The sequence below is a fragment of the Ascidiella aspersa genome, chromosome 1 (assembly GCF_963924565.1).
Source record: "Ascidiella aspersa chromosome 1, kaAscAspe10.2, whole genome shotgun sequence".
Taxonomy (NCBI): Eukaryota; Metazoa; Chordata; class Ascidiacea; order Phlebobranchia; family Ascidiidae; genus Ascidiella; species Ascidiella aspersa.
In genome coordinates this window covers 17210399-17237011 of record NC_139447.1, presented here as the reverse complement: position 1 = coordinate 17237011, position 26613 = coordinate 17210399, and the positions used below count along the sequence as shown (strand labels likewise).

At 33.1% G+C, this 26613-nt stretch overlaps 1 protein-coding gene across 3 annotated transcripts in view; it reads right to left on the bottom strand.

Moving 5' to 3' along the window:
- Window positions 1-426: 426 nt before the first annotated feature.
- LOC146168113 (mediator of RNA polymerase II transcription subunit 13-like) overlaps window positions 427-26613 on the bottom strand; it is a 65605-nt gene continuing 39418 nt past the window's right edge. For 2 of the 3 annotated variants that reach the window (XM_083388725.1, XM_083388726.1), the window contains 29 exons: window positions 24317-24428; window positions 24125-24199; window positions 22978-23389; window positions 21146-21303; window positions 19712-19830; window positions 17988-18217; window positions 17782-17857; window positions 17656-17714; window positions 14678-14816; window positions 14264-14607; window positions 13606-14093; window positions 10365-10525; window positions 10179-10298; window positions 9988-10107; window positions 9759-9929; window positions 9476-9687; window positions 9287-9419; window positions 5987-6073; window positions 5702-5888; window positions 5471-5642; window positions 5210-5401; window positions 3199-3416; window positions 2978-3135; window positions 2748-2903; window positions 2507-2680; window positions 2005-2132; window positions 1752-1947; window positions 1539-1623; window positions 427-981 (listed from right to left, as the gene is read on the bottom strand). In XM_083388725.1, the coding sequence (XP_083244851.1) occupies window positions 849-981; window positions 1539-1623; window positions 1752-1947; window positions 2005-2132; window positions 2507-2680; window positions 2748-2903; window positions 2978-3135; window positions 3199-3416; window positions 5210-5401; window positions 5471-5642; window positions 5702-5888; window positions 5987-6073; window positions 9287-9419; window positions 9476-9687; window positions 9759-9929; window positions 9988-10107; window positions 10179-10298; window positions 10365-10525; window positions 13606-14093; window positions 14264-14607; window positions 14678-14816; window positions 17656-17714; window positions 17782-17857; window positions 17988-18217; window positions 19712-19830; window positions 21146-21303; window positions 22978-23389; window positions 24125-24199; window positions 24317-24428 (5015 nt within the window). In that variant the 3' untranslated portion in view covers window positions 427-848. The remainder of the gene's footprint in view (window positions 982-1538; window positions 1624-1751; window positions 1948-2004; window positions 2133-2506; window positions 2681-2747; window positions 2904-2977; window positions 3136-3198; window positions 3417-5209; window positions 5402-5470; window positions 5643-5701; window positions 5889-5986; window positions 6074-9286; window positions 9420-9475; window positions 9688-9758; window positions 9930-9987; window positions 10108-10178; window positions 10299-10364; window positions 10526-13605; window positions 14094-14263; window positions 14608-14677; window positions 14817-17655; window positions 17715-17781; window positions 17858-17987; window positions 18218-19711; window positions 19831-21145; window positions 21304-22977; window positions 23390-24124; window positions 24200-24316; window positions 24429-26613) is intronic. The other variant, XM_083388727.1, reaches the window with a different exon arrangement.

Genomic DNA, 26613 nt, shown 5'->3' with positions numbered 1-26613 from the left:
TACGAAGTGCCATAAAACTTCGTTTCGTAAAGGTACGAGTTACATCGCTTATAAAAAAAACTAAAAAAATATTTAACGCGAAAAAATAGGTACGGATGCTATTAATAACGGATTTCATTAAAACAATTTTAACATCGCGCAAACTTCGTTTTTCGTTGATCGGCAGTGTGTAAAGGACATTAATATAACTAGGACCAATGGTTGTTTCGCATCTTGTGATTTTCACAAGCAAACGACGAAAAAACGCATACTTTCTGACAACTGAGGGCATATTGCACTTTTGTCCAACACGTCGAAACATTTAAATATAAGAAAAACGGCAACAAACTCAAGACATGAATTTACAACTTTATACTTAAACCCAAAACATATAAAAAATATGGTTGAGTTCAATGTCTGTCGACCAATACTGAGACAACATCCACACAAATAGTTAGTATTTTATTTTATACGGCAGGAATCTAAAAATATTATTGAAAATAACAACCGCAGAAACAGAAGTTGCAAAACATACGTATTCACGTGGTTAACGGTATTTTTTTAAAACATTAATTTCAGATTAAAACAAAAAACCTAATCTTAACGGTCACAAAAATCTCGTTCAGGATAGACGGCAACGCAAGTTTTAGGTCGATCAGAGGTACACATCACGTTCAAAATGCTGTATTAAAGGCAAATAAGGCATAAAAGCATCACGCTTGAAACTGGGAAAATACGTGCAAAAACAGTGAATTGGAAATTGAGTTAATACTGCCAGACCCACCATTACTAGGTGCCAACATAGTTTATAAAATAAGACATAAGGATTGTTGCAAACCGTCAACAAATTACATAGAATCTACATAAAGTCAAAGCATTTTCTTTATTAGATGATAAAGCTGCATCAATGCAAGGCAATGTAAAGGAAGGCATGAGCGTCTATCCTTTGTCACTGGGTCCCGGCTTATCCACGATAAAGCGTTAAAACTTTCCAATACGAATCTAACAAAGTGGGTTAAACAAAAAAGGTTAAACAAAAAACCTTTCAATATATACATTAAAGAACAGTGTTAATGAAGAATTTCATTTTTATATTGAAACGCTTTTAAACAATTGTGTTCTATTTTAATGAACTTTACAAACGTACAATTTTAAACAAAATACAATTCCAAATTAAAACAGTTCTAATTAATTCACGGTATACGCATGTTCTACGGTGAAGCAACCAAGAACAAATATAAAGCACTTGTTTGCTTGAGCACTTGGTACGTAAATTAATGGGAGGGAAAAAAGAGTTTATTAAGCAACTAAACCACGCATACTATCGGGCGTTTATCTGTGATCGCAGGCCAAATGTGAACAAGTTTGCGCATTAAGGTATTTTCAGGTCGTCTTATACTGTAAATTTTATCAATGCCAGCGTAAACTATTATTTTACTACACGTATATTACGTTTGATCTACTTCGCTTCTAGAGACATTTGAATTAGCCTATCCTCGATAACGGGTAAAACGATAAGGAACCAAAAGAACATTCCAGCTTACGTTGAAGATACCTACCTTAATATAACCGCAGTTTTGTTAGAGTCTAAAGGATGTTGCTCCGCGGTACAGCCGATGTTATTGGAAGAATCGTTAACAGTTGCTGTAACACAGTGTGAGGTATACTGTAAACTGTACATCTTTTTAAACCACAAATACAATACGACTAATAAGTAAAATAAAACAAATAAAAAAATAGAACCATCAAAAATCATTCAAAGTTATGTCAACCTTGAATATGTAGAGCAGAGCGAAAAAACACAGGACATCTGTTTTGTGCCTCTGGATAGGTTCTCCAAAACCAGGAGGGAAGTGGACCTGGGGGTGCAGTGGATAACATATAGCCAAGTGCGAGGGGCTGCTGCGATAACTGCGCATCTTCAGCAACTGTCACATCATTGGTAAGTGAAGGTTCGGATTCAGGCTGCTGCAAAAAAAAACAGACAATAAGCCTAATGATAATTTGGTGTTGAAAAACAAGTACCTTAGTTGCATCGTCATCACCAATCGAAAAGGGTGGTGGGTTTGGAGTTGTTGTGAACTCCGCTTCAGTCCAAAAGTCATTTAACAAATCCTCTTCCTCTGCCATTATTACTTCGGCAGGAATAAAATCTAAACGAAAAAAAATTTGGTTACAACTATGTGCCTCTTGAAAGTTGCCACAAGCGACCCTCAAATATGTGGTGCACAACGTAGAACTATTAAAAGGGATTGGTCTGCGTAACCATTTAAAAAACTGATACAAATTCGGATTGGATTACTGTTTTGAACGACAAAGACAATAAATTGGGTAAAAGTATAGCTCTCTAAACACGGCTATTACAAAGTTTTGCCTATTCCTTAGTAACGTTGATACCACGCACTTTTAAACATCAGGAACCTTACTAAGCCACAATCGAACTGAAATCGTTTAAAGCTTGAATCAATCGACTTGTACAGTGCCTTTGAAACATTGTTCTTACAAAATTAGCTAACATAAAGCACACCTTGGACAGTGGCACCAAGCGGGTCCTCCGCATTGCAATTGGAAACTGGATGCTGAGTAACAGCCGAAGTTGGGAAGACGTATATGTGCGTGCACGAAACGTCATTAGGTGTCTTTAGTTGTGTGTTTTGATTAGCGTTCGTTGATCGACCAAAATTGTTAGATTGCACAACATCTAAAATTTATTGTATTACTTAATCAAGTTGTTTAAATAGATACCAAATCAAATATGCAATTTCTACCGGGCATAAGCATGAGTGAACCCTCCGCCTCGATGGAAATCAAACAAGCACTTGTAATAAAAGAACTCTCCGCATTTTGTTGAAGTTTGCACTGCGTACAACCAAGGCGCTTGCCACTTGTCAATAAACTTTTTCGATTTAAACATTTTGCCCAATCTGTAAAACACGAATTACAATCAAACCACGATAAACATTAAAACTTGCCGGGATGTTACTCAGAAAACACTTACCCCGAATTTCTCCATGACTTAGGCGACCTAACTTGCCAATAACAATGCGCCAACATTTCGATGACATTGTGGACACTGTACTCACACAAAACTCCCAAAGCTTTTTAATTGCATCACCTCTGACCGATACTCGGTTTTTACGGGACAACATTAATCTCCTGAAAATAAATGGATTCTGTCAAATACCTTGAATGTCTACTAAAACAACAAGGATGACTTGCCTGGGAGAGACATTGATATTGATACAACAAGTTTCTAAAATTTCACCGCATTGGTCAGTTGCAGAAGCGAGAACATATTTTTGATTGTGAGATAAACAGTAAGATAGAAACAAAACATCAACACTTTTTTCAGGGTTGCCAACCACATTGGAATTCACCATGCGATCTCGCGGAATATGCAAGACATATGGAGGTGAGTAGAGGGAAACCTGAACACTCTAAAACGGCAAAAAATAGCATAAGGGTATTTGTTGTTCTTTAAAATATGTATTATGCTTTGAAAAAGTAAGCAGAAAACTAAAAATAAAAAAAATCATACAAGGAAAATGTAAATGGTGAAAAGGACTGGGAATATTTATGTATTGGAAGGGGTATTGACAAAAAACGTTAATAAGTTGATTCGGAAGTACCATTCTGTACAACAACGTTTTTCTTTAGACAAGCTCATTTGGTTTAGAGAAGGTTAAAATTTGCGTTTTGATAATCGCCATACATTAATAAATTAACGACTAAAACATCAACATGGTGGTCAAGCAACAATTACACCGGGAAAAAATTACAAAAAGGGAAACGAAGTGTGTCCTTCTATGTATCTATCTATATTTAGAACAGGCCTGAACAACTCAAAACAGTCCCAAGGGCCGCAAAATGCAAATAATTCTGGGTTCTTTTCCCTGTGTAACATTGCAGTGAACTTAAAATTATCAAACTCATTCAATGTTTGGGTGGCACAAAGAGCACAGTTTGTTAAAACTCCCTAAACCTTTTTGGACTAGTTACATACTAAAAGGATCAAAAAGATTTGTAAAATACTTTTAAAAAATAATATCATACCTTGGTAATTTCCCCTAATACGAAGAAAGATGATATATTAAATAACATTATCACTCATTCAATGAATAGTGTGTATTCATTCTTGCGTGGTTGCCTGCATGTCTAAGCGTCGATCAATCAAAACATGACTTCGGGGAAAACCAATTGTTGAAATAGTCAGCTCAGAAAACATGTTAAACCATTAAGACATTGCCTGACGCTGCCAGCGAAACAAGAGTGGCCATTCTTATTTAGTCTGACTAAATGTCTTTCTTAGACCCACTATCAAGAGGGTTTATTTAATTATGTAGTATTAATTTGTCTATTAGAGCAGAACTTTTCAAACTTTTCAGTCTGTGACCCCTTTAAATTTATTATAATTTTCCGCAATCACCTGGTTTAGGTTTACCAGATAAAACATAACATTTTGCGTTACCTGCTTTGACTGCATTATATAAAGTAATGTGCATTTTAAGGGTTTTTGTTCAGCATTAAGTTTGCCATAAGCACATAAAACAGAAAAAAATACAATTTTATAGATATAACTACTTCAAAAAAATAAATTAATAGGACTCTTCCGGAACCCTTAAACTCGTTGTGCAAACCCCAGTTTGGAAAACCCTGTGTTAGAGGAGGTTTTTGGTGAAACAAAAATAAATTATTTTTTACTTAGACTTTACTGGAAAATACCATCACAGGACGCTAGATGATTATATGGTATGTTGAACCTGAACAAAACATGCTATGGGGTTACCAAAAAGATTCCAATTGATCCAACAGTCCAGTAACAGTTAGTACTGGCAAAAATATTGTTGTTTTTTTGTAGTGATCAATTTGACTGGTTATCAGATAACCTTACAAACAAAGTACTACTGTACTTTTTGTGTAGTTAACTGGTTATACATTGCCATTTCTGAGAAATGGCCTCAAATGTATTTATTTTTTCAACATTTTACTTGTATACAATTTTAACTTTAAAGCTAAATGAAAAAACGGAGCTCTTTTTCCTTAGTAGCTAAAATATTGGAAGATTTAAACCTTTTTATATACATGGTGCCTAAATAACTTTTTTAAAAGATTAGAACACTTTTTATAAGAAACTTTAATAGTAAAACTACAAAGTAGATATGAATATAAGCACTTCTACAAATTATAAGTGCAACTGCCACATCAACAACCATAAAGCTATGAAATTTACTTTAAACTTGTTGGCTATTTCCTTTTCAGATGCTGCAGGCCCAAATCCAGTCATTGATCGAATATCAACTTCACATGGGATTTTTCTTCTGCACTGTGCAAATAAGTTGATCGCCAATGAACGAATATTGTGCACAAATGATTGGTGGTCACACGACGATGTCACTTGCAATAATGTTTCAAGCGGAATAACCTGAATTTTGTACACAATTAAAGAATTCTCAGTAGCCTGTTGACTGAAGATTAGAAATTATTTGTTAACCTGGAATATCAGGCGATCCTTTAGAGGAGAAGGAAGAGATTTTTGCAGCAATAAAAAACACTGCCACAGTGCTTTTGAAAGCTTTCCTTTGAATGGGTCAAGAAAAAACACGGTAATGGTAGCTGCAGTTAAGGGATTAAAACTTGTACAAGCTGGAGACAGGTCTTTTGCGCTGTAAAGTAAATGCTTTAACATTTCAACAAACAATTTTTTTTAATTCAAAGGTATTACTTCTTGTTAGTTGACTGTTGCTGTCCGAATTTTCCTGCTTGTGGATTCTGAGGACTGTCTGTGTGCAACGGTGTCATTCTACCACTTGGTGTGACTGAATGTGAAGGTAAATTATGTGCGCGTGGTCTGCCCTCTCGTACATGCAAGGTGGATATCTCAAGACTTGGTTCAGCACGTAAAATCGGACCTAAATAAAATTTATTTAAAAAGAACCAGAATAGCAATGTATCCAACCTTTAAACTAACCAAAATCAATTCATATACTGATTAGAAGATGTCACTTACCGACTGACTGAATACAAGCTTTCGCATATAGAATGATTTTTTCAACATCCTTATCCACAACTGAGCTTCCTTTCTCATTTGCCTTGACTGTAAACGTGTTAAATAACATGTTAATACTAATACTGTCTTAGCAAAAAATAAAAAAATAATAGCCAAGTAATATAAAAATACGTAAAGCTGTAAACACATAAGTAAAACCTTAGGCAAACATTAAAAAAATAACTACAAGCTATCAAATTTTATTAATTGAAGTTGTTGCATGACCTGGCATTATCACTTCATAAAATGCATAAAATTGCTTTCCGAAGCTCACTTATATTGAATGGTTGGTTTGTGTACAGCAGTGATAAGCTAGACATGTGATCATTAGTAACATTTGGTAGTATTGTACTAAAACGAAATACCAGATTGTAGATAAAAAGCAACAACTAGATAAAACAAGCAACTCAGAACTACATTAAGATACAGAATTATTGATTTATGAGTAATAATTGGGGTGATTACTTTTTGACCTTTTTTTGATTTTGACCTGAAAACTTGAAATTTTGACAAACTTTGGCCTAAAAATTGATTTTTTAAACAAGATTTTGACCTATTAGAAGAAACACATTGATTTAAACAACATAATGTTATTGAAATTATCGCATTACTCTCTTGGCGTCGTTAACCACGCATAATTGATGCTTTACTGACTTTCGGTCGAACACAAATCAGTTATTTTTTCGGGTTGATGCAAAACTAATGAAAATGCTTAGTTTACATTTTGTCATATTTTAAAAAGACAAACAGCTACAAAAAAGCCAAACAAACAAAACGCTGTTTATTTAAAAAAAGGCTGTGTAAAAAGTTAAAAAAAACATGGTAAAATAATTGCAGAAAATTAAAAAGACCCAGCATAATAATGAAATAGGATAAACCCTAATTGCAAATCAAAAGCAAAAAATACAGCAAATATGGTTCAATACATTGGTCCAACTCAGAGAAATCCACAACTGTATAAACAAAAAGTTCAAGCTAACCTAATGCAAGCCTGCATAGTTATTGCTGCTTGCTCGCATATATCGTATATTACTCCATTAAAGATTTAATACACTTAAAATGTTGTTGTATTCAATTCAAAACTAATTGCTTTTTTGTAAAATTTTAATTGAAGGACAATAAACTGACTACATTTTTTTTGGTAATTTTGTAAACATTTTGACCTAACATGCAAATTGACAAAATTTTGCCTTTTTTGACATGTAAAAATAAACGCCATAATAAATGATTTTCAATTGATTGGCATGACCATACTGGTCTGAAATTTTAAAGTTAGTTAATTCAAAGCTAAAATATGATTCAACAGTAGTAAATGTGTTTAAACTATTGCAAATGATTTAATTTTTTTCTTAAAATTAACTGTTAAAAAACTGTTTCTGTTTAGGCAGCAATAATATAGCATGCTGTCAGGGAGATATCCACCAACAATAAATTTCATAAGATGTTGTGTTTTTTTTTGCCTTTACGTGTAGCCTGTTGTAAAACACCAAAGCGCTGGTCGTCCCCTGACTTATAGGGATTGAAATTAAAGTACTCTTTTCACACGATTTTTTATATACTGGAACAAAATATGCGGCGACATTTATTAATTCAGAATTATTAACAAACGCCTTAAAAAAAATTTACCCGTGACCGGTTTGCGACGGCGCTCGCTTGAGATGCGCGACTTTCTCTCATAGAAAGAAACAATTTTGTTTTCTGTCTGGGAGCACACGACTTTCTAATTTACACACTTGCCCGACGACTCGCTTGAGAGGGAGCAGTACGAGCGACGTTGCTCTGTCTGTCTCCCTAAAACGCAAACAGGTGTCGACTGCCGACCTGCAACCGGCCGACAAACTTTCCATTTTATATATTATATAAGAATATTATTGATTTATTAATTTGTCTGCAAAACAGTCATTTTAGAAAGTGCCATACAGGACGTACTGCGTCTTCCCTAAAACCTGTCTAACATATACTTAAAATTATACATTCTCGCCACCCCAGGATCTGAGCTAGTTACCGGGTTATTTATAAATGTAACCCTAAAATATATTCATATCCAAACAATTTTAACATGCCTGCTGTTCGCTGTTTACTTATATATTTTTCGATTAAACCCCAAAATAAAATATTTTTGATTAAAACCTAAAATCCAATATATATATATATTTTATCCATGCTTGTGGCCAACAAACAATGATGATGTGGGTGTGGGTTTAAACCACTCTGAATTGACCAATACAAATGCATATTTCAACCTGGAATTAATGGGTTTCTGTATTTAAAAAGTTCGTAAAACCAAAGAAAAAGAAACAAGTTCATAAAACAGTATTCAAATTAAAACATTTGCCGTTGACTTTTAAACTTTCTACAAAATGCTATTTCTGTCAAAAATAATTTGTGATTAGTCAAACTTATCTTAAAAAACGCCACCAGATCAAGCTCTTGTGTGCCTAATGCACCATTCAATGTTAAGAGTTGTGCTGATTAGGCCCTAATGAGGTCACAGTATGGCATTAAATTGACATCATGTTTAAAAATTCCCTAACAAAAAATCCTAGATCCATCCTGCTTGTTGTGTTAGGTCCCCGTTTACAATCCATGAAGAATATTGTTGCCCCATAAGATTTCAGCTACAACGCCATTCATATTAAAGCAAAAATTCCAATAGGAAACAGTGATTTAAGATTATACCTCACTAAAATGACTCCAAAAGGTAAAAATAATGACTAAAGATTGTGAACCTTGTTCATCTTGCTAACCTAACCATATTTAATGTGATCCAGGGTGGGTTCTATGGGAGGGGGGTGAACAAGGCCATGCCCCTAAAAACATTTTTTGACTCACTTTTACCAATTAAATATTTGACAAGATATAGATCGCTCTAAAAAAGGGGGTAACCGGGCATATAAGTTTGAGAAACAGTATTTTCAATAACTTGTTTTTATTGCAATTTGTCAATTTCAAATAACAAAAATGTATATAAATGTTTAGTTAAAATTATATGCCTTAGGTATACTTATAGTTAAATTATTAGATTTTATTTCTCCTATTTTTTTTTTATTTGTCTGATTATTTTACCTTTAATCCTCATCAAACACTAAATTACAGGCTATGCTCCCTAAAAATCAATTTTTGCCAATTTAGACTAAATTTAGAACAATCAAGTCTTTGTTTTGCATTTGGTAGTACAATGTTTCAGCAACTCAAATATTAGTACAAAAAAAGTTGGGAAACAGTAACACCACTATAAAACACAATAAATTTAGAAATTACCACTAGAAATATATTCATTAAACCACTCTTCCTCAAAAGAATCTTGCAAAGTTGGCATGGAATCCCCTATCTTTAGAATACCTTCATCCTTTAGAACTCTGTTAATAGGCTTAAAGCGGCCTAAGCGACAAGACTAAAAACAACAAAGTTAAAATGATGTTTAATACAAAATACACACAGTAAACATACCTCGTACATTGAACCAAGTTCTTTAAAATAATTTTTTGTTGAGGTTATGGCCATTTTTTCATCTGGACACAAGACCATATATGCCACATCCTGATGATGTGAATATGGCTCAAAAAACAACTTTTCCCAAAAAGTTATAGCTTGAGGTGAAACGCACAACCAATCTTGATCATATCCAACCACAAAAGAAGGTATTGGTTGAGGTTCTGCATCTGCCAATCGATATAATAATCAATAGAACTATACTTCAACAATGCTTATTTGGTAGATAAGTGAAACTGACTTTTTTGAGCTTCTTTGCAAAACTCTCTCCAAGTTAAAGGACCTTTAACATGTTGTGTTGTTCCAAATGATCGTGATGTTTTTTTCTTTTGAATGGCATCTTGTAGAACAGGTTTTAACGAAGCAAGTAACCGAAATATGTCGAGGGTACTTGCACATGACAAGACATCACCTACATAAATTTTTTTAAAGGCTATGACTACAAACAAACCAGATAAGCACCTTCATACATTTAGTATCCTTCCAGGAATGTAGTGGTTGAATAGATAAATTTTCTAATTCAACTGCAGTTGAATGCTCCAAGGCAGTTAGACTACCGCTTAATGCTTGTGCAAATGCTTCGCAAATGTCTGAAAGAACAATAGGTTTAGTAATTTATAAATACAAAATTTTTCCAGAAGATAAAAGAAAAATCAGTAACCATGTTTCACAATAACATTATCTTCATTCAAAGCAGAATCTTTTGTATTTATTACAGTTTGTGAACCAACATCGTAGAATGGATTTGAGCAACATTCCAATAAAAACTGTATGATTTCATCTGCATAATAACATATTAGGGATGAAAGACATCAGAAAGTGGTTTACTTTAAAACAAATAAATTACCATCATTTTTTGTTAATGATGTTGTGAGTTTAATATTTTCTGAAAAAATCCCTGGATTAAGGGCTTCAATCACAAATCTTTCAAATTGTTTTCCAACCACCTCTAATTCATCTTCCAAAAACAGACCACTACCAACTGATACCATTCGATTGCGGATTGCACTGTAAGGAATTAATCTCAGTAGCTTAAACAATATTTAAAGGAGTGTGACTTTAATTTTAAGATAACATTATCTTAACAGTTTTTGAATATTGGGTCAAAAATTATACAACTAAAAGGATATGCTATTCTTATTCAATGGAGTAACAGAATCAAATGTGCTAATATAATCAAAAAAAAAAGATTTATAGGAAGTGGTAGCAAAGTTAGTGCCAAGTGCAAAATCGGGAATCGATTATTTTAGAAAGCACTGAGCAGAAAAAAATATTTTCTTGTTGGTTAATAAAAGGACATTCATCAAGATGTTTCAGCAAATAATTTGTGAGGTACATTGACAGAAACCACATAAAAACAAACAGTATGTTTATCTTTTTCAAGTTTTTAGGATACAGTGGCAAGGATATCAAACTACACAGATGCTATCGATTCACACGAAAAATGCCTCAGCTGAAATTATTTTGGGTGGCAAAACATTATGCATTGTTACATCATTGTCACAATATTTGGTATACAGACATTGCAAAACGTTTTCTAGAGCAGTTTCATCGTCGTTTAGCGGCTACTTCTTTGCAATGGATAACTTTTACTATGCAGTACCATGGCATTTATATTGTTAATTAGCTATGACATGACAAAAAAGGTTTTTGTCTAGCTTTTTCTGTTCCAGTAGGTTGTCAATATGCTTCTCAGACGGCGCTGTTTACATGATTGCGGAGGGGAAGTTTGGTTCTAGACATCTATATAAATAGAGTTGTATTTGGGCCTTGGGGGAGAAGATTTCAGTTGAAGTTTAAAAGGAATAAAGCATTAAAGTAACTTGTATGAAGTTTGGAATAAAGTGCTGTTAAAGTTTTAGTATGCAGTAGACTGGTTACTCTTTGTGTCATTTTTGGTGCTGTGTTATGTTGTTGTGAAGAAGTGTTGCAACAAGCTGGCGAAAAGTTTCAAAGACATTCAAAGATCTAAGGGTTAAAAGTGCGCACATTTTTAAACAAAAAAGTGCCCAAATAGGAACTGGGGTTAATAGCTGCGCTACGGTGTGACAAAACCTAAATTCCCAAATCACTGCTTATCTTGTCCTTCGTTTGACGTTATGGGAATTCCCTAATTTGCAAATCCTACAAAAGTTGTTGCCAAACACAAACAAATATTAAGACTTTTGTAACTTCTGTTTTTATAAACTTCTAAGTATAATCTGTAATTACTTTTGGCATGATTTGTCCATGGACCGATGTTTCTGTTGCAAGGGAGACACGTAGCACTATGCGTGAAAGAGCATGAGATGCGCCGCAGTAATTAATTTTTTGTGCAAAAAAAAAAATGCAAAAACCGTCATTTTCACACAGACATAAAATTGAGTCTCTTTATTTTGCGTATCGCGCTTGCTTGAGACGTCTTTAGCTTGGTGGTTTGTGTGGCGGACTTAGTCAAGTTGGCGCAGTGTAACCCTAATGGTCAAGGCAATTATCGTGCGTATTGCAGTGGTTTTAGCAGTAAGCCTTGTTAACTTTTAAATGGGTTAGGCATTTTTCTTACGTTATACCTTTAATTAAAATGAGATTTTGCCCTCTTGTCTTTCCTGTTTAATGACATAAATCCAGGCTACTCGTTTAGTCGACACAACGCACAACATTTCTTTTATGGGTATAATACAATTTTGCATTGTACATTGTTTTACCAAAACAATGAGCCCAAAGGTTTAATCTTCGGAAAGTCCTAACTTTTTAAGTTTTTAAAAACAGCATAAAAGAGTTATTTTCTGCAAATAAAAGCATCGCAGATAATTGCAATAAATTTGTTTGAAATAATTAAGCTATTTTTACGCGAAGTTTTTTATATAAAGCAAGTACTTTGCTGTAACGAAAAACATACAAGGCTAAACACAGGCTTTGAGCTAAAATATATCTACAAATTAGGACAAAAGAAAGTTGTAAAACGAAAAATTCATGAGTTTTGCACAAAAATTTCAGTTACTGGGAACCATGGCCGGTGTCTAACCCCTTCAACTGTACCACCTTGTTCTGACAAACTAAGCCTGAATTGGTGGTAAAAGCGGCAGTCGGCAAATAAAAATTAAATGGGCCTAGACACCAAAAACTAATAAAAGACAAGCGAGTAATTTCAATGTAAAGCATAAGACACCAAATATAGGCAGATAACACACCAGACGTAAGAAGTAACCATAAAATTATTGCACAAAATATGCAATATTGTGGCAGTACTCGCGACACCCTGAGAATTGGCTGGCGCTCTATTTAGGGGTAGCACCTCATCCGGTTAAGAACCTAGAAGCTGTTGCTTATATTGTTGGTGAAAAACAACATAGGGACGACCAGAAAAAAAGAAGATATATATGTTTATAAAAATAAACACATATACCAAAACAACAATGTGGGTATAAGAATAACTTTTGTCATTTTTTCACCTGTATAGCTTAAAGCAAACTAATTAGGGGATTTTTTTGGTCGTAATCAATAAAACTCATTTGGGCACTGGTTTATTCTCGCGTAGTTTGAATAAAACTAATTTGGGATTTTTTGTACATATGTAGTTCTAATAAAACTAATTTGGGCTTTTTTTGTTCCGTACGTAGCTCAAAACTAATTTATGCACTTTTTGTCGTACCTAACTCGGATAAAACTAATTTAGGGTGCCCAAAATTATAAAAAAATGTGCTTAGCGGAAACACTGATCAGGGACAAACCAAGGTTTATTTGAAATTAAAATATGTTTAACTACATTTAAAACATACAGTATGGAGTTAAGTGTTTATGGGGCTTTAATTAGATTTCACACAGCGTCCTCCAGGATCACAAATAAAATGTGTAATAAAAATAACTTAGTGAAACACGGTTTTATTGTGTAATTTTAGTAGGGCTGTTAAACACTCGGAGGTATATTGATACTGCAAGGACGCAATAGCATGAAACGCCAAAAATGCCTTCACATAAAATGAGTTGGTGAACTTCTCCTGTTGATAGTTCCCATCAGGGAAGGCATTAGGACTTTAGGAGTATATATCAATCTACATATTTCAATAACACGTGATTTCCAAAATATTAAAAAATAACAAATACTTTACCTGAAACCACAACTGCAAGGAAACTGGTCTTCTTTAGTGGTCAAAGCAGGAAGGTAACCAAACTCAACATCGACTCCAGTAATGTTTGTGTTACAAACACAAAGTGCACATTGGTCAAAAGAATGGTCCCGGAATAAGTTAAAAACTGAGTCAGAAAGCAATAAATTCATAAAGATGGCTGCATTGCCATTCTGATCACAGAACATCCTTCGAGGTGTTACATGTGATGAAGGAGTGGCATATGATGCTGGTGATTCAGATGGATCAACACTGTGGATGCCATTGCGGCCTGGAGTTCTTTGTGCAGGAGATGGCAATGTTTGAACACTGGAAACCATTTTGCTTCCACTTAGACCTGGAGTAGGAGGAAGCAATCCAGCATGGATGGGAGTTGATGGAGCTGGAGTAGTTGGTTGTAAGGCTAGGATGTCGTCATGTTGGGTTTGTATTGTGTACATTGGTTGAGGTGTTGTATGTAATGCAGGAAGCTGTAATTTTTCATGATTTTAAAAATGGAAAAAGATGTGTATACCACGCTTTGAAATAAATTGGAAACTTTCATCATTGTCATATTTTAAAACTGTAATGCTATTCAGACAGACTAATGCTGTTCAACCAGATACATTTACAAAGGTATTTAAAATGTCAATATACAAACCTGCCATGTCGGTGTGTATGAGAAGGAATTAAGAGGTAGGTTTAATGAAAGGCACTTTACAGGCAGATACACAAGGGGTGATGGATGCTTATTTTCGTTGATGTTCTCATAGCATGAATCTAAACTTGACACACCAACACCCAAATTCGACATCTCCTGCAGGCTGATATTATTGTGTGTGGGTTTAGAATGATTAGTCACGTTTTCTTGAGGCAAAGACAAGGGAATTTCAACTTTGTCTGTTGAAATGCTGGATAGCATTGGGGGCCGCCCGTCCGGAGAGAATGGTTGGTAAGTTTCAAGAGATGGGGGAGTTGGGTAGATTCGTTGCAAATCCACATTTGCTAAAATTTAATCACATTTTTTTTAAAACAGTTCTCTTAAGTTGTTGCTATATTAATTCAAAACAATTACTGGTCACAGTGTTTGATGCTGTTGCAATTGGGATATGTTTGATGACATGTTGCAAACTGTCAGCATCATCAGGAGGAGTTGGTGCACCAGATTCATCATCTTCATCAAACATTCCCCCGTTCAAGTCATCCATTGAAAACTAAATGTATCAACAACATAAAAATAGATAATATTAAAAACAAATATTAGGGTCATTCATAAAATGCTGCATGAAAAAACATTAAATATGTACTACTTCTAGAATTACTAAGGGTATGTATGTAAGGTGAGTAGTCCTTTTTTCATAAGAAATAATAATTCATTTGAATATAAAAACTATCATAACTAAGTAAAAAAAACAGATATTTTTAGACTTAATGGGAATGGAGAGGGAATAGTGATGGGAATAGCTTGTTTTAAAGGATTGCAAGAAAATTCTTGGGAATATCCGTTGACACACATTTGTGTTTCCACCACTTATATCTGATTGCTAAACAAAAAATGTATTTTACAGAAATTTTTGAGTCATTGCTTTGCTTTTTGTAGTTTCATATAAAATATCTTTTAGGCCTAAGTAATCTCGGCATACTACTCAATATATAACCTAATAAAAGTTGTTATATGGAATTATGCTTTACTCTTTTATGCAATTATTTACCTAAACATTTACAGTTATGCCTAAAAAGTAAATTAAATAGCCCTCTGACTAACTACTGCATGGCAAGTTATATAAATACATTATGTCAAGCCTATCTTTTTAAATCATGTCTGCATAACCTTCTTTTTGTAGCATGTATTTAAAGCATGTTATTATATTAAATTACCAGCAAATATATAATAACAACTGGACAGATGATTTAAAAAAATTATTGCAGCAATTCAACAAACAACTAAAATGTAATGTAACAAATAGAAATAGTTTCTGGTAAATTGATCATAAATATTATTTACATACAGAAATCATGCTTGTGTAAAAAAAAAACAATTAAAGCGGTCTGGTCGAGTAGAAAATAGTTATTATGATGAGCATTTCATCATTCACTAATATTTCTCAGAAAAGATTTGGCACTGTGGAAATCCAACCAAAACCATAATAGTTTATAAAGACCGATTTAAGTGAATCGAAAAACCTACTTGGAACACGTCAAGATCACTCTCTATTCTCTATGTCAATAAGCCTTACTTATTGTTAGCAAGATCTAGTTCTGTTTATCTGCATGTTTTATCTCTTGTAATTTTCAAAATCAGATTATGTTTCCCTCATGGATCAAATTATTTAACAGTCCATAAAAACAATGACTACCATGAATATATGAGTCGGTTATAAGGAGTGATCAATAGTTTAAATTAGCGTTTATTTATTCGACTATTTACTATCGTGGTGAGGTTTTTTGACGAAACATGTTGGTTAGTGTTGAGCAGACAACTGCATTCCATTTGTCTATCCACACGTGGAAATAAATGTGTTGATTTGTCGTTAAAAAAGGACTATCGCACTGAAATAATAAGGCAGGATAATTTATTGAAAATCATTTTGGAAGGACATAAATGCGCAGACAACATGCCAGTATTTTTGGTGAGAGTTATTTTGTGAGTACTGGACACACGACTGGCGAAATTGCGCAATTTTTAACTTAAGGCCAACCCTGCAATATAGCAAACTTAATGATGTCAGCATTTAATCCTTGATTTTCTGGAATAGACTAGCCAGAACCATCATATACACCAATAACAAGGCAGGCTTAATCATTTGTAAACAACAAATGACCTCGATATGGTGGAAAATCTTAGACACATGCTGGTTGTTAGACTAACGCCGACTGGTGAGTACAAATTTTCATTTAATATTAACAAATGTTGTAAGGACTTGACCCTTTTTAAAACTGAACAAAATAGACTGGTATCATGGTGTTCGATTAGGAGGTTTTGGGCTATTAACACAAATGTGTTTCCCAAGAACAGTGTACCCTTAAGGATTAACAAAATAAATATAATTTTATACTGTAGTAACATGTGTTAAATAACGAAAAAACATTTTTTTGCAAATTTTGTTTAGGTACATCAAAAGTAAGGGGACTATATTATTAAGACCAACTACATAATCAACCATTGAAACAGTGAGTGTAACATTCACAAAAGTTCTGTAGGCAACTTGCTGCAACAACCAATACAGCACTCAGTGGAAGTTCCGCAATCTTTTGGGGACAACATTCAAGCTGTTTTAATCTTTTCACTATCAGCCAGCTGTATGATTTAAGCCCTCAATTAAGATGTTGATTTAAATGGAGTAATTAAAACGTGTGTTGTAATATCAATTAAAAAACAAGCGGGTAATGATAATTTTACTGTTCTAAAAACAATCCTAAAGTATTTATCACGCGTTTAAATAAAAAAAATTGTGAAACATTTAATCCGTGCTATTAACCTTGTATTTTTTACCTAGGTTTATATACTGCAACTTAAGTTTACAACCTAAAATGGTATACAAGTGGGTAAAACTCTAGGCCAGTGTTGTAGAGTTAACAACTGTGACAAAATACAGCCTATTCTGTATTAAAATGTTATCAGACAGGACCCACATTAGAACACTATTTGTTTTTTCTACAAAGTTATTGAAAAGTTGTAAAACGCACAACAACAAAAAGGTTGAAAAGCACAATCACATTAGTTTTAGATCTTATGTTACTAAGCAAATTATTGTAAAACATTTCTGTGTTTTTGTGTTTGCCTTTAACTAAACATGTTGGTTTTTAAATACTTTAATATACAGTACATTCATCATTGTACAATGCCAGAGAGGAGTCATTTTTTTACATCTGGATATTTTAACTGAACAAGAGCCTAGCCACAGTAGGTACAAGTGACCTTTACCATTATGTGGTCAACACATCCTTGCAATCAACAATTATTATGTCCATTTTCTAGAACATTAGCCACAACCTAAAGAGGTCCAACACACCTTGACAAATAGATGTGTTTTTGTACAACAATACATTTACCTTAAGATCAGATTCTGACATTCTTGTTCCCACATATGTAGCTCCAGAAGTAGCAATGTCTAATTTAAACAGGTTATATTAAAACAAAAAACTTAAAAGAAATCCAATTTTAAAATTCCAACTGACCTGTTGCTCCAAGTGGTGAATAGTTATTAGTAAGCAAGGCTTCCAACTGGCTCTTGCCCGAAGCGGCAAAATTTTCCTATAGTGGAAATTATTAGGTGTTAGTTATAATATAATTGATGTCTTGTATAGAAAAACATAGTTTTAGCAGCTAGATTTTTTTTATTTAGGCTTATAACAAGTCAATACGCAAGGGAATTAAAACCAACCTGTTTGACATTTTGATTTTCTGCATCTAAAGAATTAGAATTTACTGAAATGGAATTGATGGAATGATTCCACTGAGAACATTGGGTAGAAAGAGGTACTGCTGATCCATGTTTTAGAATGATGTCAGCAGAAGGCAAACCATTGGGAGTTACAGCATCATCTCCATCATCATCAAATGCATAAGGGTCAGAACTAAGAATCATTCCAGCTAATTCGCCTTTCACTGGGCCTGTTTACGTGTAATTGATACAGATAAAATTATTAAACATAAAAAACGAAATAGCTGTACATTTATTAAACATTGTTGCACATTTGTATAGCAGTGAAGGTGTTCAGAAAAGGGTTGAAATAAACCCTAAACAAGACTAACTTGTCTGAGAGCCCAGTCAGAAAACTTAGCTATTTTGCTAAAAATACTGAAAATTTTATGTTAATGCAACAAGAGTGATATAGAATTAGTAATATATTTTATTGTTTTATCTACCTCAAAATGTATCCTTTAAACCTCGAACCCACCTAATTAAGAGCTGTAGTTTTAATTTTTGAATGATACGCATTGAATCGTTTTGTTGTTTTTTATAACACTTTTCTACATAGGATATCTGGTCTGAATGATTGTTGTCTATGTATTTAATTTTGTCAACAATCTATCATTTATAATGAGTAATTTGGACAAATATAATTTTATTTTGAACTGTACTTACTGGGGTAGCTCTGTGATCTGTTGTTTAAATCAATCATGTCAAGTTTGGATAAGTGCCTGTTACATTTACAGGACCGTGACAATTTTAGCACATTGTATGAAATATGTTCTCACATATTTCCTTAAAGATGTGCATACATTTAGAATAATTTTAAATGGGATTTAAAACTGAGTTCTCTGTTATCCGCCACAGTGCTTTAAAAAATAGCTGTTATTGTTATGATAACAAACCAATTGTGACTTCCCTGTGCATTAACCTAATTCACATTGTATCACTTATATGGATTTTAAGATGTCATTATTCATTAACGTAAAACAGAGAATAGGGAAATTCCCTAAGTTGAAAATTCGGGACCCCACTTTTTAATTTTCTGGATACATTCCTTGTAATATGGTTTATATTTTTAAATTGAATGAACCAGCCTAAAACATTTAGGCCACTGTTTTCTCTTGAGCACTTTTTTATACATTGATCATCAAAGTTTTATTTGGAAATATTTTGCAAACAGCACTAAATTTGAACATGGTACATTAAATATTAGTTGTGTTGTAATGCTTAAGTAAACCACTTTTTGACAGGTTCTGTCGAGTCTGGTAAAGTTTTAACCTTCTGTCAAAATATTTGTTTCGATTCCAGTTTGTTTCCCTGAAATTTTACGTAAAACTGTTTGGGTTCAGTTAGACTCCCTGGTCGGACCTGACATGCAGGTAAATGTTAGCGCAGGTCGGCCTTAGTGAAACTTTAACTAAGGTTAGGGCATATCATAATAAGAAATCATTACTCAATTCAATAATTTTTAGGTCAATCCTATTTTCAAGATCTAAACCATGGTAAAAAATTCAATTAGCTAAACGTTTTGAACAATTTAAAAATCTAAACAACCCTAGCGCATGTGTCACAATGGTTTAAAATGCTATTACAAAAACTAACCTAAAAAAATCAGTACAATTGTGTACATTTACAAAGTAATAAATAATTAATTGAAGTACTTCATAAGTGAAATAGTAAATTCTTCTCACCAACTAAAACAGGCTGTTGACAAAGTGTGGGAGGAAACAAAAAAGATGAAGAATTTAGTCCATCAACATCTTTCAGTACTTCATCTTCAGAAGTTAATTTGATTTTCTTAATCTGGGGTCTAAATGTACAATATTATAAGATGTTTATCTAAAAGAAGCGGGAGTGTCCCTCCGATAACACACTAAAAAAAATTATTTGAATGATACACTGGATACACGAAAACAGCTATTATTTGCACAAAAAGGGCTTGCTTAACCATTTGTTTGCTGTTTTTGGGAAGCTTAAAAATGTTTACCTTTAACTCACGGTTTTTGTTATCCGGGATCATCAGGTTTGTTTGACAATTAGCGCCTAGATTTATTTGTTATAATGATAGAGGCCAAACTTTCAAAATTCCAGGAAGTGCTCAATATTAAACTTTCGAAATACAAAGTGAAAGCTTGAATTTTTGTGCCTTACCCATCTATTTTTAATTAATTTGATTTTAAGCAGAGATAGGGAGTCGCTTGAAACTAACCAAACAAGAGTGTGACTTTGTCTAAAAAATTACCTAGGGTCAAACTCCCGAGATCGATTCCATCCAAATATGCGATTCTGAGTCAGGCACTGGCTTTATTCTGTATTTCACCCATTTAAATAACTAAATGAAAGTGGACAATGCCCTCACTTTATAGAAAAAATTAAGTTTGGGCAACAACCTGGTATTTTCATCATGTTTTATGTTTTTGTGCAGTTTCTTATGCATTACAGTCGAAATAAATGCTTTAAATGGCAGTTGTAAGAATGTTTATCATTGGTAATTCAATCTTTTGAATACAATATAGATATATTAGCAAATAGTTTTTCGATTAATTGCTGTTTTGTCCCTTGGGTACATTATGATTAATCAACCCACAGAAGTAGAAGGTAAATTATTAATTAAAGATATAATAGAATTCAATATTCTGGATTCTATGATTATCAAAACTAAAATAACAATGAACATGTCCCCAAAAAATAATATTAAAGATAGGGTAACATCTTCACCAGAGGGCAAAATAATGCAGATATTTATTTCTTATGGCATAACATTGTTTCTTATGTCTAAACATTGCACTAGGAGGCGCTTCACATTCTGTAAGTTTAAACCGCTGAAATACTGTGTAAACTGCCGAAATAAACATTTTATTTTGCAAACTCTGCAAAAATTCGCATAGTTTAACACTTAAGCTTTGGCCTAAATAACATCAATTTGTTCTTGAGTAGACTTGTTGTATGATGACCAGGTAAGGGTCCTGGTGCCTGATAAAAGTATATTAAAGATACGACTTACATGATAGCAGTAATAGCTCGACTGACACAATATGAATTCTCTATGGCCATTTGTTTTCCGGTAGGTTAAATAAAGAAGATCTAATGCAAACCGCCTGGTAGAGCAGCTAAAGCAAACCGACCTGTAGTCATGATTGTTTTCAAATTTTTTTGAAACTTTAACAAAACCAACACTGTTTCCAGGATCCAAATTGTCACACAGCAATGTTGATGATTTTATTGACAGACTTTGTTCTTCTTCACATTTGCCTGGTAGTTTATATGCTTTCCACTCTCTGACCTATTATAATAGATACTTGAAAAGTTTAATGCATTAATCCACAGAAATCTTCAAAAAACATTTGTTTCAGTAGTTATGCAATATGGTAATGTAACTTTGTACCTAAAATTAATAAAAAGAACCCAAATTAATAGCAATAGCCATTTTACTTTTATGTTTCATAATGGTTACAATCATTACACACTTTGTCATACTTCATAAATTAACAAATGAGAAACATTCATTATACTCAGCAGTAAAGAAAATAGTTTTCAGTTTTTTTTCACTATACAGTATACTGTATCAGGTGGAAGGGTAGAAGTCCTAATAGCAAATGTGCTGCGTAAACCATGACAATCTTTGAAAGTTAATCCATATATACATATTTTTATTAGCGTGAAATTTTCGTCTTTTAAATAAAAGACATAAAACTGACCATGTTCAAATACCATTTTTGCTAACTTAACTTTATGAACAACCAAATTTAATCTGTTACTGAAAATATGCTAAACAAATATCTGTGACTGTCAGCTACCCGTGGAGATGCAGGATGAAAACATTTTACATACTATATTTTTTGCCAGCATCTAGTTAAAGGAATATTTTTTAGGTTGCCAATATGCGAGTCAACTTAATAACCTGCAAAATCGTTTATATGAAAGTCGAATAAGTGAGAAAAAATCCTAAATTAACTTTTTGTAATTATAAACTAAATAAATACAAAATTATTCATAGTTAGTGAGATTCCTTAGTAACATGTAGTTGTAGGTTGTTGTTTTAAGAAGCGTTATTACATTATGTTGTTTGGCAAACAATCACAAGAACATCATACATTAAAATATATAAACCCTTATTGTTATGATACATGTCTTACAAAACTGTAATACTGGAATAGTGTAATAATAAGATACGTAAAACTGGTTGTCAGCAAATTCGAAGCGGTTTCAATTGGTATATTAATCTACTATTTACTGTGTATGTGTGAAGGAGATTAGATAAGGTTCTTCTAAATAATTGTGAATGGTCACAATGTAGTTTTGATATGCAATCAGATCGGAAACCAAATATTCAAGCGCATTTTTATAATGACCATTGACTATACACATACTTTAGTTTGGTTTAAGAATGAGTGACCCCTGCAGTCTTTTTTACCATATGCGCTGGTGTGAAATATATTATACATGGCCTTGAAAAATAGTAAGTGTCCCAACTAACAAATTTTCATATTACTAAATTTCTAAAAAATTTTAATCGTGTTTTTTAGAATTATACTGATTTTTTTATTCTAAACATGTTTGATATCCAAAAAGGTTGTGCCTACTACCTTTAATAAAACATCTATTCCTCCCTGCATCAAATCTCAAACTGTTTCACAGAACAAAAATGACATAAAGTTTCTTAGTCAAGGCCAACTAGGATAGCAGCTAAATATAATACGTATAGAAATTTAATGAAAAAAACATGGTCAAGTAACCTATTTTAACTTCATAAGAAATATTAACTAATGCACTAATAATGTTTTTCTTCATTTTCAGTTTCAAACTGCAAATAGTAACCAACTTGAATTGCCAAGTGGATAACACTAAATCCAACTATAGGAATTTCTTTCATTTGTTTTTTTCATGGATTAGTTTGCCAGGGAACATAATTTCTAGTGGTTGATACTAGATAATACCTTCGGGAGAATATACCTACCATTTTCTTAGGTTCAGAAAAATCTTCAAGAGCAAATTGTGAAATTGCTCTACTTTGTACATGATTTTCCCACAATTGATTGCTACCAAGATTGACAAATGGCCTGGTAGTTAAGTTGCCCTTGTTACCTTGCTGTGGTTGCTCAGCATGTAAAACATTGTCATTAAAAAAGTTACTATCATGTAAACTAGGTTTTGAGGTTTCATAACCCATAGAGGAGGGCAAACTTGCTATAGGCATATCTTCAGTTGAAAGAATTGATTGAAACTCTGTAACATTAAGATTTGTGACTCTGGAATCTGCATGAGGAACTTCGGCAAAAGAAAGACGATGGTGAAATGTTTGAGAATATCCCTTGCTGGGTTTATCAGGTTTAAATTCATCCGAGACATTTAAGTGATGAATAGTTGACCTGAAATATTAATATGAACACCGCGTAAATACAAAAACAAATTAGGCTGAAACGATTTCTTCGCTTTGTTCTTTTTTTGGTTAATGAAGTGCGCAATAGAAAACCTGGAGCCTAAAGCTGTACTTTTATTGAATCTCCCTTTCCAAAAGAGCCTGGATCTGTTTACATTTGGCATACATTATGATGGTGTTTACCCCTTTTTTGCACGTATTGTAAAGAGCATGGCCATAAAGTAGACCAATGTCGAAAATTAAACGTGAAGAAAAAATAGCATTAGATGATAAAATGGCAGCACGAATCCACCTAAATGACTGCCAGTACGAACATGGAGATATTTCCCCCCTACAGCACTATGTTGGCCAGCATCCTGCCATATACAACAATAAATGTATACAAGTGTTTATTGTTGTATCGTACAAATGCTGCCAGTCAATCTTTTGGATATCTTTGAAGATAAATGGCTTAATAAAATCAAAGCTGAAATAAATATCCAAAAAATGATAAGTCATGTTACAATTTGGACAGTAAATAAAAACAAAACTAACAGACATCAGGTAAAATACCATGCTTGTTTAAGTAGTTTATTTAATTATATGTATCCCCAGGATGTAATATGGCCAAACATGTTAAAATAGCACATTAATTTCTTAATATTAAAGGGAACTTCATATCCCTTCAAATTATTACACACATGTCTTAAGGAATCTGATATAAAGAAAAGTAACAAGTACAAACCGAAAATCTTTTTGATTGCAAGTAAAATTCCAGTCAGTGTTTAACTGTTGTTCTGATATTGTTGAGGGAAAATCACTGCAAAAAATATGCACTTGTTATAGTTGTATATGCATTATGATTTAAATCAATGAAAAATATATATTTTCTACAAATTATAATGTTGACAGTTCTTTCGATGTATTTTTTAAAAACCTTCTAGGATGAGGCAGGCATCGACTTTGTGATTTTTGGTGACAGTAGTGGCTCCCAGCACGGACCTGATCAACCATCACACAAGACAGGTGCAGCTTATCGGTGAACTTCACTATTATATTAGATATTTATTAGGTATTTGTATTACAAATGCATTAAGAACTACCTTTTATTAAAATCAATTCCCCAAAACAAAAAATAGGGAAATTAATTGCAATATGAAACAGAGAGTAAATTTTTGCTTAGCAACAACCCTGAATTATTTTTTGGTACCTGGATTTGGTTTACAAAATACTAGATGAGTTATTCTTAAATCATTGTTTACAAAAAGTGTGCCAAAATATTTTCTATCGCATGATAGCATTTGCGCAATACTTTTTACAGCTCTACATAAATGTTTACATTCTTACCATTTTTTTGTATATATTTTCATACCATTTACTAACTTTGATGATTTGGTAACAACTTTAGAATAAACCAATACCACAAATGGTCCATACCCTTTTCTAAGAATGACAAATATGATATGCTAGTACAACAAACCGCATTACATTTGGGCCAAAACCAAACTCAACAAGTTCATGGTGGGCCGTAATAAGTTTTTACTAACATTTTTTTTATCAAAAGATGTAGCTTTTAAGCATTCCAATTGAATGTTTCCTAATCATGGGTGGATCTATGTTTTATGCAATTAAAAATGATTTTAATTTTATTAAAAAAGGAAGCAACACACAAAAAATGTGTTAGGTTAAATTGGCATTCTTTCAGGGGGAGATGTGATGAAAATTGAGCATACACAAAATAAAATATGCATATATTTCTAACACTCTTGTTGTTGTATGTGTGTTTTTGAGAACACTTCCTCAAATCACAAATATACTTAGGTCAAATGAGATTCGCCCGAGCACCATAATTGTTTGCATTCTCATATAAATAAAAATATGGGGCATAACCCTGTCGAGTTTGTAAAAGACGTCACGGGCCGGATGATTTTCCCTGGATGGCCGGACAATAAACACTTTTCGAATCAGTCATAAAAATGACAAAGTTTGGCACAACCGTGCTTCATCAAGTGAAATTAAAAATAAAAGCAATTAAAATGTACGAAGTATAGGCACACGCTCAATGAAAGGCGATAAGATGTAGTAAGCCTAACAATTTAACACAGGCACATGCTCCCAAAATATGTGGACTTACAGAAAAAACATGCATAACAGAAGGTCTACTGAACATTGGGTACATGGAAACATTGGGTATAGGGAAGCATTGCATAAATTGCCATAAAGCTCAAATCCCAAGTAGTGTTAATGGCATCGCACTTTTTTTTGCTTGGAGGTGAGCCTTTTATGGGTGCCTGTTGCTTTTTTAATAAAAACAGTAAGTAAAAACAAATAACAATTCAGTGGCAATGCACATTATTATAGACTGCTACATAATAAAATTTAACTCAAAAATAAAACTTGTCCTTTATTAGCTGTTTTCTATTGATGCAAATGTATAGGGCTTTGGAACTTTATTTGTTTTATATGGTGAGCAGTTTTTTTTCCTAACTATGGTTTATAAAATCCTCTCATTGATGCGTAGTGTTGAACACTAGTGAACGCCTGTAGAAAGGATTTTAATAGCTCTTCAGTTAATGTAAAACTGGCCAAATTGAAATGTGTTCATGCTGGCAAATAAAACAAATAACTTGCTGCTTGCAATGCATATACTACAATTTTATATTTATCGGCTTTGGTTGCTGGAGGTCACACATTTGAAGGTCGCAATAATATTTCAGTTAGAAAAAAACACATTTTTGAAAACCTGACTTTATTTTAATGAAAGTAATTAAATATTTTTTGACTCCAAAAAATCAAAAAATGACAAATAAGGGAGTACACATATTCAAACAATGCTTTATTGCTTAAAGGCCTCCACTGGTCTAGGCATCAGCAGTACCTGTTCCTGAGAGGATTTTTTGCTGTTTGCTGATGGCAGTAACACATTTTTAAAAGTTTTGTCATTTCCATAACAGTTTTGTTAGCATACTTTATTCATATTATTGGTATTTACAAATGACATATAGCAATGAAAATAATTTTTAAGAAAAAAGACTCTTGACTATCCTGCATAACAGGTGGGTACACAGTTTATTTAAAATGAAGGGTAGAGCAAAAAAAACACAGACATAGTATGTTTTAAAACATAAAAAAAGCTAATTACAAATAACCACTGATTTCCACAAATTTTAACCTACTGTGCAAATTTCGAGTAAATTTTAACTGACTTTAAACTAGGGCCTATAATAGAAGTAA